The sequence below is a fragment of the Anser brachyrhynchus genome (genome assembly GCF_964034855.1).
Source record: "Anser brachyrhynchus genome assembly, chromosome: 1".
Classification (NCBI taxonomy): domain Eukaryota; kingdom Metazoa; phylum Chordata; class Aves; order Anseriformes; family Anatidae; genus Anser; species Anser brachyrhynchus.
The window spans coordinates 58,291,362-58,307,668 of NC_137694.1; the positions used below are offsets into that span (position 1 = coordinate 58,291,362).

Here is a 16,307-nt window from a genome sequence, read left to right on the forward strand (position 1 = left end):
TTTTGTTTCGTTTTGTTTTTAAACCCTAAGGACTACTGGCAGGGCTTTGCTAAAAAGATGTAGGAAGGCATTGTTCCAGTAGGGCTGGTCAGAGCTAGCATCCTTTTGTAATAACCTCTATAACCTCATTAATTTGAAGATGTTTTGCTGCCAGTGTGACATGGGTTCAGCATGCTGCTACCACAGAATAAAACAGAAGGAAAGTCACCACGTTTTAACATGAGCAGTGGTTATTTATGGCAGGTGCAGGATGTTTGCAGTGGCTTGCGGAGGATTTTTGGTGTCAGAAGGGAAAAGCTGTTTAGCAGCCAGGGCATTGTGGCAATTTGAGACTTCTCATGGTCAGCTGTACTAGATTAAGTGTTTAGTTATCTACAACTTCAGTGAAGTCCTTGACAGTACGTGGCATGAAGTACACTGAGCCCCAAAGAACAGCCATGCTGTGACGTGTATGAGATCAATGTGCCTTGCACCACTTACGTGGGAGTTGCGCATCGCTGCCGGCTCTGTGCAAGTGGCAAAGGACATATCTACAGCATGCAATGGGACCTGCGGCAGGGGCTGGACATAAGTGAGCGTGAGGATGAGTCGTGTGCATGAGATGGATTGCAGAGCCATGCTGACAAGAGCTGTATGGCTCCAGAGACATCGTAGACACTGCTATCTCAGGTGTCTGTGCCCCTGGTGCTGCTGCACAGAGCTGGGCTAGGAGAGGATGCCTGCATCAGTGCGTTGGGTTTTGGTGGCAGGTGAACCAACAGTCATTATAAGCCAAATTGCTATTCTGTATCAGGCAGTCATTGAAAACAGAATCTATTATCCCTTTTATTAACCCTTTCCAAATGATGAGATAGCTCCTGATTCCTTCTGTCACCTGGCCCCAAGAGGACTACAGGTAAGAAGCAGTCCCTCTTGGAGCCAGGGTTGAAATTCAGGTGTCATTGGCACAAGTGTCCGCCTCACCTCACCAGGATAAAGTTGGCTTTGCCACTGTGGCCCCATGTTGTAGTGGCAAAGACCTTCTTTCATCTAGCTGTGTGAAAGGCAGCAGCTCCTCAAAGCCTTGACTTCCTTCTCTTGATCTGAAATGTTTTCACCTTTCTGGGGGAAAATTTAGCTTTAGAGCTAGGTTTTGGGACTGTCTGTCTCCAGGCTGCAGTGATGACACAGGATGCGTTCAGTCATCCTAAGTCTTCTTCACCCTTTAAAGTGTTTTTAAAATGTATTGGATCAACTGTGTTTTTGTTTTTTCTTTTATCCTGTGCAGTGTTTGAAAATAAAGATAAGATTGTGATCATCATGGAGTATGCAAGTAAAGGAGAGTTGTATGATTACATCAGTGAGAGGCGGCGGCTGAGCGAAAGAGAGACAAGACATTTCTTCCGACAAATAGTCTCTGCTGTACATTACTGCCACAAGGTGAGCGAAGGATTTGATGTTAAAAAATGCTATTTGAAGGCTGAGTAGTGATTATATTTCAAAGCACGTCTGTGGCAACAGCGTTCATTATTAAGTATGACAGCATGTGATTATATCAGTACGCCAGAAGAGTGAAAGTGCTACAGTAGTTCTCTGCCTGTTTTTAAAGACTAAGGGTGTTTTCCTGTGTTATGGCATACTACCAGCCACACTCTTACATTAGCCCTACATCCCATTTTTCCTGTGGAATTAGTTCTCGTGACATAAAAAAACAATTAACTACATTAGCTAGAAAAGGCATTACATAGAAATTCTAGTACATTAATATTAATATATGGAAATTAATGATGATTCACAATTTCAATATGCAAGTGAAGAACTTTATAAAGGATATAAAACACATGAAAGCAAAATAGGCTGGAGAAAGCCATGAGTGTTCAGCTTTAGCATGTACTCACTCTGGATAGTTGGAAATAACTTTTCCAGATGTAGGAGGAGCACTAGAAAGATACCCTTTGCTAACGACTTTATCCATCATGGTACCCAGTAGAATGACATTGTAAGCAATTAAACCCAAAGCAACTGACTGGCTGTCAGGGACCTTTTATCCCTGCTGCATACAGCCAAAACTTGCATGAGGCTAAAGCCAACGAGCAGCTAACACAGTCTTTTATTTGAATTCTTGAACATTTTAATCTCTATTTGAATTCTGATAAACAAGGCAGATTTTCAAAGTCCTCACTGTGAAGCACTGAAAAGCTGCAGTGGCCTTTTTGGTGCAGTTAATTTTTCCCAAATTTCTTTAAAGAAGTTCTTGACCTAAACCCAGCTTGTTCGTTTTCATCCCTAACATTTACAGTCTTTTAGGATTTTAACTCCCCTGATCCACACGGCTGCACATTGGAGGAAGGAGGGCTTTTGTAAGGACTAACGTCATTGACAGATATTGTTTTCTGGTGCCTGGGAAGAATATATTGCTTTCATGCAGTGGGGGCAGGATCCGGGCTGGAATTAAGTTCTAAAAAGAACCCCCCGCCCCACCCCCCCCCCCACCCCCCCCCCACCCCCCCCCGCTGTTTTACGGGCTTTGTGGGAGGACAGATTCCAGTCATTCTTCCCTTAACCACACACCAAGTGACTAATACATCGCCTGTCATTAGTCACTGGGCCGTGAGTGTTATGACAGTGAAATCAGCCCTGAAATGCAGATGCAAAGACCACCCTGTCAGCTCACCTTTGATTTGCCCAATATTTTCTTATATTCTGTTTCATCCTTCCTTATTTCAGAATGGTGTTGTCCACAGGGACCTAAAACTGGAAAACATCCTTCTTGATGACAATTTTAATATTAAGGTAGGATTCTTTCTCTCATCTTCTCGGAATGGATTTGCATGTTTTGTAGCATTTTTATCCAAGGTATTAGAAGAGCCAGTGTTATGGCAACAGCTACTAAGCAACAGCATCTGGCAAGAGGCTCAGGGGTATGGAGGTTGGGGAAAGAGCACCACTGGTGATGAATCAGACACACTAACTGAAGCTCTGCAAAATTTGGGGGAGGAGGCCTTGTCCTTCCACCCAAAGACCACGATTCTCAAAGCAGCATCTATTTACTGGTGGAAACAGCAGCACGTTTTGTGCAAATTAGTTTATTTTACAAATGGTATTATTGCTGACTGCTGCTGGGCCTAGAGAAAAAAAAACCTCCTGGTCTACAGGGTTCAAGTGCCTCCTACAGAACACTCTGAATGTCCTTTTGATCATGGCTGGAAAATAAGCAAATAGAGTTTCAAAATAAACCTAGTAAAGCACATGTGCTTCATTAGGAAGTGGCCTTGGAACTCCAGACACAAACGTATACTTTGGATAGTGATGTCAGTGATGTCATTTCCATGTCATTGCTCCCCAGTGAAAGCATGGGAATGACCTTTTTTCCCTTCTTCTTCCATTTTTGCTAAAAGCTGCAACACAAAGATAAATAATGCAGGGATTAGTGAAGATTTCAGGTGGCTGAACCTGTTCCACTTTCAGCTTTGTTCCTGCCTGGCTAGCTGGGTTCACTGATTTGCAGGCAACCAGACAGAGGCAAGGACGCCAAAGCGTTTCTGCTGACTCTTGGGCATCCTTGCTTAATTAACAAAGGAAAGCAATCAAGGAGCTGTCTGCGTAGCCAACTAAATAGTCTGGATTTTCATTTTTTCTCTGCTGAAAGTCCTGAGGCTGCACGCACTGCCTCCTGCTTACGCTGGAGAGATTGTCTTCATTTTAAGCTGATGTGCAATGGAAATGGAAAGTAGCATATGGTAGCCGCCATCTGTGTAACACTGATGACAGAAGCTAACTTGGATCAACTGGTGGATTAAAGACACATAAATATGCGGTTTCTAAAAATAGGCTTTTACAGAAGGCCCATCCTATGCAGCGCTTGGACATTTTGCTGTTAACATCCCGTGTCAGAGCGAACCTCTCCGCTTCTGTTCCCGCAGCGCTGCTCCCTGCGGCAGCCCCAGATGGTCTCAGCAGCGCTGAAAACAAAAAGTCGCCTTTCTAGGACATTGTATACGGAACAGGCTTCCGCAGGCAGGATGACCTTTCTTTCCACATTACGCACCAAGCTATCTTCCCAGCTAATCAGGGAATTCTTGAGAGAAAAGAGGAATTTGGGGAATTTGCTAGCTGCGGTGGCCTGGATCTCGGCACTGTAGTCTTCATATGCAAAACCAATCACTTCCCCGAGCCTCTGGGGAGCTGCGCTTTGTCAGAAGGCTCAGCAGCCTCCCCTGTCTTCTTTCTGGGAGCCTGATCTTCCTGCGGGGGCGTGGGGGAGGATGGGGACCCAGGGGCCGCAGAACCACAGATGTATTTCAGCTGCCATAGAGACGGGCACTGCTGTGCCAAGAAATTCAGGTCCAACCATTTGGATTCACCTTTTCCACGAAGGCTGCCCTTCCCTGAACTAAATGATGTTTAAATTGCCATGTGGGTATTTTGTGTATTTCCAGCCTTTCCCCCATTACTTCTCTGTGGACTTCAGAGCACAGCTCAGTGGACAAGGCTGCCTCGCGTGGATGGGTGGCTGCAGGCTCTCTGGCTGTCCCCTGCTAGCAGTATCCGCAAAGTCTCATGAAGCTAATAAATAAAACGAGCTGGGGAAGCAGTTTGTATTTTATGCATCTCACTATCAGTAGTGTTTGAATGTGGGTTACTTCAAGAGGCAACTCTTTTTTTTTGTAGTTTACCTTTTTCTCCCTTCTTTTTTTTACACCTTTCCTACCTCACGACTAAGCCCAGCTTTGAATACTTGATGTTAAACGTACCGCTGCTATTTCCTTGATCCTGAAGCCTTGAATGCATTACTGTGGTTTCTGTGTTACTTGCACAGAATTTTACTTCCCACTTTTTCTTTGTTTCACTAAACAGTAACCGTTGGCAAGGAAACACATATGGAGCTGTAAATTATTTATTAGGAGCAAATCTATCAGGTCCTGATTCTGAGATTATTTATATAGTTTATTCTTATATATGGTTTATTCAGGCGGAAAAAGAGAAATATGCAGTTTGGGGGATGGTATTGACTGATGGCTTCAAGTACTCAGTGGAAGACATTTTCTAGAAATGGAGTGATAGTCTTATCTGTACTCCTTCACTATTTACATTTCATTCAGTGGATTACAAGGCACTTACAAAATTGGCAGTCTGATTTTAAGAATGACAAAATGAAAGGAATCCCTTTGTTCCTGGGTGCAACGTGCAATTGAAAACATGTTTCTGAAGAATCCAATGATCTAGACGCTACAGTATATACACAAACATGTCATAGTAACGTGAGGACAAAATTAATAAGATATGGTAAAAATAGATCCGTGCAGCACAACTCAAGCAGTAATTCCAGGACAGGAAATAAAGAGGACAATTAATCCATCAGAAGTTATTATCCAACCTAAAAGGGCCCCAAGCCATTTTACATGATACTACAGTAACTTGGAAACTATTCGTAAATTTTAGCTATAGAAATGAAGGTCATGAAATGGTGTTTGGAAACATAATTAGCTTTTTTTCTTAAGTTAAAGTAGTGAGTAGAAGTCTCTGGAAACAATTGTGTTGAAGTACAGCAACTAGGAAACACCAGTGTCTGAAAGCTGACAGAAAATTACAAGTTTTGAAGAGTCCTGTTGGTCTACGGGCCAGAGCTGGAGGGCAATGAGGGGAAGAAAGTGATCTGATCTGTGTTAGATAGGTATGTTTTTCAGTGTCTTGGTATATGTGGTAGTATTTTCTTCAAACCATTACTTAAAACCCCTAAATACAGCAAACACAAATAAATAAATGAGTTTTAAGCACTTACGAGACTGAACATGCACACAGATCTGTGGGGTACAAGGGTTTAATCCAGCCAATTCATCAAATGCTATTTTGCCTTTCTCCCCAGATGTACACCCAACTGAGGCAATTTCATACTCTTGAGAGGATATCTTCCTTCATAATCCTAACGCAGCTGGGGTGGGCAGGGTTAGACAGGTAGCAGGGCTAAGGCAGCCCCAGAGCACTGCAGGAGCTGCCTTCAGCTGGTGAATTGGAGAGCTCTGAGTGGAAGAGGTTCACACCAGCTTTAGGCACCCGCCCTTTGTGGTCTTGAAAAAAAGCCTTGAATCCTTTCTTTCCTCCAGTAGTCTTAGAGGGACTGAGATCCTAGTGTTTGGTTCACTCTAGGGATGACTTTGCTAGAAGAACTAGCAGTGGGGTGAGGGTGTAGTTGCCTCCATTAGCCCGAAGCTCCTGCAAACAGCGTGATGAGGACCACATGCACCGCGTGCAGCACTGCAGTGCTTCCTCAGTGCCTAAATCCCCCAAACTGCACGCAGCGAGCTGGAGAGAAACTGCTGCACGGTGTGGCAGCCAGGGAATTAGTGCCTCTTGCTATCCAAATGCTGTGTCCCTGTCCTGTGCCACAAGCTACCCTCAGGGATGCCTCTGTCACACTGCCCGGCGCGACGGAGAGAGCCTCCTCGCTCACAGCAGGGCTGTGGCGGCTCCTGGACTGGGAATTGCACCTAAAATAGATGTCTAGCAGAGCTTGACGCAAACTGCATGATCAGCCCCAAAGTGATAGAAGGAGACAAAAATGCAAGTATAATAGTAACATAATCCCACTAACTACACTTTCACTTGGGCTGGTAAGGGGACACCAATCAGACTAACCACCGAGAACCCATGAGGGTTTCGTACGTGCAGGGTAAGTATATGTAATTGGGATTTACCTTGCTGGAAGTCTCACCCGTTGCACATGCATTTCAATTGCTCTAAGAGACTTAATTATTTTTCTGTCTACAGTACAAAAAGACAGATTCTTAAGTGGGGCAAAACCGACAGTTTCCACAAGTGCAAACCTCATGGAATTTATAGTCGACGCTTAAACAATAAATTACATCTGGTTGATCAGAGTAACAGTAAATACGAAACATTCACCTCCTGAAGTGAGGGGAATAAAGCCCACTTCCCAGCTCCTCCCAATTTAGGAAGTTTTTTGACTTGCTGCCTTAGTTCCATTTAAGTGCCAAGAACATGAAGTAATGTTGGCTTCTATTAATCTTGTTTTGGGGGGGGCATGACAGTTTTAATGGGAAAAGCTGATAAACATCAGTCTGTGAGTATGGGAGTGGACTGTAACATAAATACTCTTTTCCTGAATGGTCAAAATGAAAACATAAATGCCCAGTCTGAGAGTTTCTTAGTGTGAACAATGGTATGTGTATCCCTATATATATTCATGCACATCTACATGCATTTTATACATTCCATGGTGTTAAGGGAATGTATTTTCTTAAGGAATCACACTGTGCAGTGTCTGTCCTTGTCTTAGCTGCATCCTGAACTAAAATAAAACTCAGTGACCAGCACGAAGTTTCAGTGCTGAAATGATCCCATTCTTCCCATGATTGACAGGGCACACTTCATAGGACTTAAAACCAACTTCCTGCAAGCCAGTCAGGGTGACTTGATAAGAAAGTGGAATTCAGAGCAATTAAGTGCAATCTGAGCCATGAGAATATGTTTGCAGACTGCAATTGTACACCAGCTGTTTTCAATGACATTCCAGCCATACAATGATGATTTTACAAACCACGTTTATTTAAGGGTTGAATTTTCTGCTGTGGGTTGATGATATGCTGTTTGGGGGACTGAGCAAATTCAAGCCATGAATGAACGTGGTGGAATGAATTAATATTAATGAACAGGAATCGGCTGCTCTTTGAGCAAGATATTGTGAATCCAAATTGTCAGTGGAATACCTGCACACACTGAACATCAAAACAGGAGAGGGGGAAATATGAAATTTCATATTTGCTCTGTGACCTCAAAAAAATGTGAAAATGATATTTTAAAATAGAAGTTTATATTTTTAACATAAAAGTGTATCTGTGTATATATATATAGATAGGTATTTATGGATATTCATATATTCACTTTGTCCATAAATATTTTTTTTGCATGGTAAGGAAAGAAAATTGGGAACTTCTGTCTGTACTTTACCAACTTTGTTACTTCAGTCTCAACTATGACATTTTTTGGTCTAGTTTTGATAGTTAACAGAGACAAAGACTTTATGTCTCCCAAGAGTTTGCTAAACATTGCAGTTAAACAGGTATTAGCAGCAATGGTGATACACATTTTAGAAAGTCAAGAGTGATTGCTGCTGCTGGTAAATTCCCTTTCTTTTCTGGTCACTTTGTCTTATCTTGAATTTTTTCTTTTAATATCAAGTAATCACTGTTTCTTTCTGGGGTTTAATTTCTTTCTGGTAGAAAAGGCCTGAATAAGGTGAGGAAAACCCAGAGAAAGCTCCTGTCTCTTAAAGCTATAAACTGACAATACCTTTTTTATGCCTGTGCTTTATGTCTTTTATGTATGTGCTATGTCAGTAGTGGGCAGTCATAAAAGTATCTCTGGGAAACAAAAACATTTAGGTTTCAAACAAGATAAAAAATGAGATGTGTTGCCTTCTGCTAGAGAAACAAAGGAAATGCAAAGGTTGTGGGAGTATTTAGTGTTGCTATCCTCAGCCTTTGTTTTGAACAAGAACAGAGAATTGAAGTAAACAAATTATTTGGACCTGATCCTGCAATTCCTACATGGGCAAGATTCCCAACGGTCTCAAGGGGAGTTTTGTTTGTGTTGGGAAAGCCAGATTTGGGCCCATTGTTTCCAGTTAGGAACCAGACTTGTGTTTATTATCTCATGATAGACATCTCGTTTGCTTAACGACTCAGATTCCTCAGCTTGGAGTCCCTGAATGTGTAATAGTTATTGTCTGCCTCACTTTCCCCTCTTTTCAAGCAGAGCTATGTTCCACATGATTTCAAAAATCACTTGCTTTTGTAATCTTACACTTAGTTTCCTATGACACGCCTGCCTCACTCCTCTTGTTTTTAAAGGTCTTGGCTTTGGGCTTGCATGTGCAATATAAGAACAGTAGTACATTTTGTTTGCATTCCCTTGGTATTAATGATTATACAATATGAAGAGTAATCAGTGGACAATAGTCCAGTGCCTCCCGGTATGAAATTGTCTTTGTAAGCACATGCAGTTCATCTAGCAAAAAATCACTAATTGATGGTTGTGCTTGGCAGTGACCTGTCTGCAAATGGAATCAAAACATCCGTGCTCCTAATCTGGAGGATTTAACTTGGGGACCCTTCTTCTCTAGGAGGCCTTCTAAAAAAGCCGTGAAATCATAGAATAATGGGCTGGCAAGTGAACTTGAGAGGTTATCCATGTTGAGAGCCCTGCCTTACAGCAGGGTCATGTATAGCTTAGTCCTTCCCGATAAAGGATTTTCTGTTACATTGAGATATTGTTAATGTTACAGAAGCCTTGTGCAATTGTCTTTACAGATTGCTGACTTTGGACTCTCCAACCTCTATCACAAAGACAAGTTTCTGCAGACCTTTTGTGGAAGCCCACTGTATGCTTCCCCTGAAATAGTTAATGGACGACCTTACAGAGGCCCAGAGGTAAGAAGGGTTAGTTTTTCTGTGGTGGTACGGGGATGTCCTTGATGGTACTGGTCTTGTGGGTTAGTCTTAATACTAGAGTTATTGCACATGTATGTGTGAGTCGGTGTCTCCCGTATTGAAAGTTCTCGAGCTGCCTTTGTTTGCTTTACCTGTGTTTTTTCGAATGTTAGATGCTGGTTTGCCCATCGGTAGGTGCATCTGGACATGGCAGGGAGAATGGCGGGGATCAGTTTTCCTGGGCTTCACACGCATTGTCTCTGTATTTCAGGTTGACAGCTGGGCCCTTGGTGTATTGCTTTACACTCTGGTTTATGGAACGATGCCCTTTGATGGCTTTGATCACAAAAATCTCATCAGGCAGATCAGCAGTGGAGAATATCGTGAGCCAACACAGACCTCAGGTATAAAAAAGGAGTGAGGGCAATGTATTGAGCTGACAGGAGTTCGGAATGGAGGATTTGCCCTGTGCCTTCCAGAATATTTTGGTGTCACGTTAGAACGACACAGAAAAAAAATCTCTCATTCCCCTGCTGACTTCATCTGCTCTCAATTCCCATCTGGGTACAGCATTTACCAAAAGCCCTTTTGAAATGAAAGTTTTATAGCAGATAGATTTTATTGCCTTGGGGAAGCTTCAGCAAGCTCTTTTAACTAGATCTATGGCAGTGGAAGGTCTGTTAGCTATTGCAAGTGGAATTGTTCAGACAAGCTGTAAACCGATACAACATACTGGTAAAGACCAGCCCTCTGACTGCACTGTAGTATATCATAAGCAGAGAGAAGGTGAATGGTCAGGGCAAAGCAGCCTCTTATCTGAGAAGCTAGGCCAAAATCTGAATTAAATGTCACTGTGTTTGCATTTATTTCTTCTTAGAGGATAACACGTTAAGCTGTCACTTGACAGAAAAACATCAACTAAGTCTGGGTCATTGACATATAGCTCTTTCCAGCCTTAAAAATGTGTATATGTATTATTTAACTAAATATTTATCTCTCATCATTTCTTTGCCATCCATTCATTTTTCTGCTGCCTTGTCACTCTCTTTATAAAAAAAATCCTTTAAAATATACAGAACACTACACTTTTTATGAAAAAAAGTAAATCTGAAAGCAGTCATATATAGAGCGTTTAAAATATCCCTATTCCACTCTGTTTTCTTCCAAGTTTTGTAATTATTAGAGTTGACAACATTGGAACAGGTTGCCCAGGGAGGTGGTAGAGTCACAGTCTCTGGGGGCATTCAAGGAAAGGTTGGACGTGGTGCTTAGGGATGCGGTTTAGTGGGTGACATTGGTGGTAGGGGTGGTTGGACCAGATGATCTTGGAGGTCTTTTCCAACCTTAAAGATTCTGTGATTCTATGACAGATTGGTGATTTCTTTCAGTAATATGGAACTATTCATTGACCAATACAAGACAAATATTAATTTATTTGGTAAACAAATGTACCAATTCAGCCTGGGTGTATCATACTCTGTTGATAGAAAGTAGTCCTGGAATTCATTTTCCAGCATTGACTGATGGCCAACGCCTTGCCCCTTTCACATCTTCAGTTGTAAGAACCATTATTTTTGCGCTTTTGATTAGCTTCAGGCTTCAGTTTTAAACTGAGGAAACCAAGAGTGCCAATATTTTAAACTTTATATTTTATTCTTTGTCCATAGATGCTCGTGGTCTTATCAGATGGATGCTGATGGTGAACCCTGAACGCCGAGCAACCATTGAAGACATTGCCAACCACTGGTGGGTTAACTGGGGCTACAAGAGTAGTGTTTGTGACTGTGATGCCATGAGGGACTCGGAGTCCCCATTGCTGGCAAGGTTCATTGATTGGCATCACCGTTCTACTGGCCTCCAGCCAGAGACTGAAACCAAAGTGAAGTGCCTTTCTAAGCCCAAAGGTCCTGAAGTCACACTAGAGAGACAAAGGTCTCTGAAGAAATCAAAAAAGGAAAATGACATTGCACAGTCCATCCAGGAAGGGGGAGCTGACAATGCATCCAAACCCACCTCCAAGAGACCCAAAGGCATTCTGAAGAAAAGGAGTAACAGTGAACATCGATCTCACAGTGCAGGGTTCATTGAAGGTGTGGTCAGCCCAGTGTTACCCTCTGCTTTTAAGTTGGAGCAAGAGTTGTGTAGGACTGGCGTAGCCATTAAAAGTGTTGTGGAGGGAGAGGTAGTAGCCAAATATGGCACTAAGCAGTCTTCACTAATGCCAAAAAAAGGAATCCTAAAGAAGACTCAGCAGAGAGAATCCGGCTATTACTCCTCTCCAGAACGAAGTGAATCTTCTGAACTCTTGGACAATAATGATGAAACAGTAAACAGTGACACTTCTCCGGGGGTCACAGAGCCATCCAGAAATGGGTCTTACAGTCATTCCTGCAGGCGTAAGGGTATCTTGAAACATAACAGCAAGTATTCTACCAGCAGCACTGAATCTGCTTTAATTAGCCCTGATACACCGACATTGGAGGCCATGGAGGAAGTGGTCCTGCCTGGGGATGCATTACCTCGAAGTTACAGTCGCCCTTCCAGCGTGATTAGTGATGACAGTATTTTGTCCAGTGACTCCTTTGATTTGCTGGATTTGCAAGAGAACAGGCCAAACAGACAGAGGATACGGAGCTGTGTCTCTGCTGAAAATTTCCTCCAGATCCAAGACTTCGAAGGACTTCAGAACCGCCCACGGCCACAGTATCTAAAACGATATCGCAACCGTCTGGGGGACAGCAGTTTTTCCCTTCTCACAGACATGGATGATGTGACTCAGGTCTACAAGAAAGCCCTAGAGATCTGCAACAAGCTCAACTAGCAGATGGAAGATGGAAAGGGAGGGAAGGGAGTTGTTCTGTGTACCTTTATGGTGAAGTAAGCCAGGTTACTGATTTGCTGATGATGGTAGGTTTTCCTTCAAAAGACTTGATTGTACCCACATAGCTGAACTCCTAGCAAAGTCTAAAATAGCCCCAAAGTCATCTCACACTTCTCTAATTCTGTGTCCTCAAAATATTACCTAGCTGACCACAGAAAATCCTTTGGTCTTTGCATATGTGATGAAAGTGTATCAGGATCTAGCAGACAAAAGCATCGAGATTTAATGGCTTGAAGTGAAAGTTAGAATTAAAACTGGAAGTGAGGCACACACATTTTGAGAGGTTTCTAATTAATTTTAGATTAGCTATATCAAGAGATGAACTGAATTCTTCAAGTCAATTTTGGATGTCTTTTAGAAAGAGAAGCTTTACTTTTCCCTGAAATTATTCATCTGGATACAGGCATTACATGTTGCGGATCTTCAGTTTGCATTATGCAGGAGATCAGGCTGGATGGTCACCACGGTTCCTTCTGCCAGGGTGATCTGAGAGGTGTCTGAACCCTTTCTGGGACAAATAATTTGAGAGTGTTAGCCCAGAATAACCTTGCATGGAGCAGGCATTCAGATCTGGCCCTTCCCACAGCCATTGCTCTTCAGTGAGCAGGAGGCCCTAAATTTTTTTCCAACTACCAGCAAAAACAGAGTCAGAGAAATGAGAACAGGAGCTGAAAGGAATGGATGTTGTAAGCAGCTACGTGACTCTTCAAAACATTTCAACCCATGTGTCCAATTTGACTTTTTCAAAATGGCCAGCCAGATGGATGCCCATAGGTAGATGGATCTAACAAAGGGTCCCAAGGGTTAACAGAGCCTCCAACCTAGAGTTCAGTCACTGTCAGCAAAGGGTGCCACCTTGCTATTAGCTTGTAGTATCTGAGGGTGACAGGTAGTTTGTGACCAGAATGTTAAGTAAAGAAAAGGTTGTAGCATGTAGGAAACGGATAGAGGTCAGAAAGCTGCTGGGAATATGCCTCTCTCCAAATGAAAATGTTTCTAAGTAGGTAGTAATGGAGCAAAAAGAATTGAGCGATGAAATGATAATAGTAGATTTGATAACAGTTAGCATAAAAATGCAGGCCTCTATGTAGATAGTGTAGCTGGTACTGCATGTGCAATGATACCAGCTTGAAAAAACAGGAAGGATATGGGTGTGCGTTCTCAGACATACCTAAATATCCAGACTAAAGGCTTCAACTCCCATAAAGGTATCACATGGGTCTACTGGATTACCTGAATGTAAGCCTCTGTCAGAAAGGCACTGTGTGTTTGACAGGCCTGGGCAAACTGGAATCTTAAGGCCCATTTCAGTCTCATTTATGTGAGCACATAGCCCCTGGCTATCTTAGAGGTGCACTGGTGTGAATAAATGGTAGGTTTCAGCCTATGATGTCAAATGAGCCACAGCTGCAAAATTCATGTGTGCAGACATATCCAGAAGAGAGAAGCATGGCACAAACTCTGTTCTCACTCCTCCCCTGGAACTGGAATTGAAAACAGACTTTGGCCCACTGTGTCCAAAATCCTAGAAGTAATGCAGAAATGGAAAGTGTTCCTCTGGGAATTCAGGGGTAACCCCACAAACAGTTGGCATCTGGGGCAGGGAGCAATTTCACTTGTAAATTGTTTATTTGGTGCGTCATGGTACTTCAGTCTGCCAGTTCCTCCTAAAAGCCAACAAGGCTGCCTAGCATAAAGATGAATGAGCTCAAATTTCCTAAGTCGGTTAATCTGTCTCTGTGGAGAACCTTTTCTTCTTGTGAAACACTGGACCAAATTTGGCCCTGGAGTCAATGGCATCAATATCCACAAAATGTATGAGAGATGTGCTCTCAGGCAGTCAAGTGAAATTTGGCTCACTGCTCATTTGCTCAGGAAGGGCAATTTCAGGGCATTTCTCTATAGACCTGTATGACACTTTTGGTGTGATGCTCAGATGTCCTGCCTTCTCACAGGTCCTGCATTTGCTCTTTCAGCCCATCCAAATCCAACACTCAATTTTGCAGTTTATTTAATTAATAGTTTTACTGTGATGTGTTTGAAAACAACCCAACGTAGTCTCCATGGCCTTTCAGAAACTTTACAGCCACAGCTTTTAACTTGTGCCCTGGGGCAGGAGAGCCAGATCCTCAGCTGGTGTAACTCAGCACCGTCCTGTTGACGTGATGGAGCATCCCTTTGGTGGGGTTACACTGATTGACACCTTCCCTGCGGATCTGGTGCTAAATCTTGAGTGGATTTATAGAGGTTTTACGATGAAGGGAAGGGAACTCAACCAGCTGTGGCAGGGAACTGAGGAGCACCCTGAAGGCTCGTATCTACCTAGGCTTTTGCCCAGGCCTGCTTCCTTGTGTACAAATGTGAATGAGTGAGTGACTGCTTGCTGCCAAACTGGAAATGTTTCGTAGGGATTTACTGGCATGTTACTGGCATGTTACATGTTTACTGGCATGTTATCATTCCTAGAGGAGAAGAAAAAAAAACTTGACTGCACATTGTTATTATTAGTGTTGTGATTTTTATTTAATTTTTTTGTAATACAAAGTTGACTTTTTTATTTGAATTTGTCTTTTTTTTATTTATTGGTCTGAAAGCCATTTCAAAGGTATAATAATATATTTGGTGTAATTTAATTGGTGCAACATTATTTTACAGCTCCGGCCAAAATTGTTTGGTGTTTTGTTTTGTTTTTGTTTTTGTTTTTTCTCCCAGTCCTTGGTTGGTTTGAGCTCTATGAGGCACACAGGGGAAAACGCTGGATAATCACCCAAAGTGTTTGTATTTTTAATCTGATACTGTTTTTTATTAAATAAAATGGAATTAATGTAACTGTGAAGTCTCTCTCTTTCTTTTTCACTGTACGTCAGCATCAGCCAAGGCCAAATGGTAATGAACTTGTCATGTAGAAATGCAGCAGCATCACAGCGCATTGTACCAAGTTGTTTATGCAGAGCTTCTTGGCTGGTTTGTGCATTTCAGTATAATGTGGGTGGCCACAGAGACTCCCCTGCTATGAACAATTTGGCACCACAAAATGCCCAAGGCTTTCAGCTCTGTAAATGTTTGGTGGAGAATAACAGCTGACTGGGCTTTCTCTGCTGGAAGATAAGAAGGTTTGTGGGCCAGGTGTGCTGCAGGTGAGACAGAGCAGGCCGGCTTTTGAGACACGGCACAACTTATTTGTAGCCCAGAGACACATGGCCACGGTCCTTTCCCCTCTCTGGTGGGGGGGACAGTTTATTTCCAATTTTAATGTCCCTGTGGTGTAATTTAAGGGTTGTTTCAGCAAAAGACTGGTGGCTGTCTTCTGTTGTCGAATATGGAATGGTTTCGGTCAGATGGCTTTGAGCAGTCAGAGTAGTCAGCTGGCAAAAAGAAGCAAAAAGGAGTTAGTTTTCGGTTTTTGGAGTCCCCTTGATAACCAAAAGTCTTGGGATTGTTTTTCTTGGAAAGCAGGTCATTTTCATAAAGGAAACTGGGTGTTAGGTATGCTGTGTGTGCTGGTGTCTTGTTAAAATAAAGGAAATGGTTGGCACTGTCTTGAAGTTGGCTCTGAGCAAGACACGATTAAACTGCACCCTTGATGCAGCCAGCCAAGATACCTGTGGTGTGTATTCCTCTGCTTTTTAAATTATGGAAGGTTTGGATTAGGAACCAAAGTTTGGATCTCATGCAAAAGAGACTTTCATTTTTGTAATTCATTTTCTCTCAGGCTTTTTAAAGCAAAAAGTCGTGGCTGTAGGTGCTAGATTTATTTATCATCACCACTTAACAACCAGTGGGAATTAACAGAAAAACGCAATGATGCAGAAAGGCAAATAAGCTGTTAATACCTTACAAAGAGAATGATTAGCTGCCATATGCTAATTGAGTCAGAAAGTGAAAGGTACATATTCAAAGTCAGCAAGTGTGTTCTTGTACCTGAGATGAATAAGGTCTAACTGTGTGGGTGCTGGATGGTGGAAAATGTAATGTAAGTCTCTTCTGCAATAGCAATT

The 16,307-nt window shown here is 42.5% G+C and overlaps 1 protein-coding gene across 1 annotated transcript in view; it reads left to right on the forward strand.

Moving 5' to 3' along the window:
- NUAK1 (NUAK family kinase 1) overlaps positions 1-15,138 on the forward strand; it is a 49,733-nt gene extending 34,595 nt beyond the window's left edge. The window contains exons 3-7 of the mRNA XM_080557996.1: positions 1,268-1,419; positions 2,707-2,772; positions 9,309-9,428; positions 9,700-9,832; positions 11,096-15,138. Coding sequence (XP_080414122.1) covers positions 1,268-1,419; positions 2,707-2,772; positions 9,309-9,428; positions 9,700-9,832; positions 11,096-12,249 — 1,625 coding nt within the window. The 3' untranslated portion in view covers positions 12,250-15,138. The remainder of the gene's footprint in view (positions 1-1,267; positions 1,420-2,706; positions 2,773-9,308; positions 9,429-9,699; positions 9,833-11,095) is intronic.
- Positions 15,139-16,307: the final 1,169 nt, after the last annotated feature.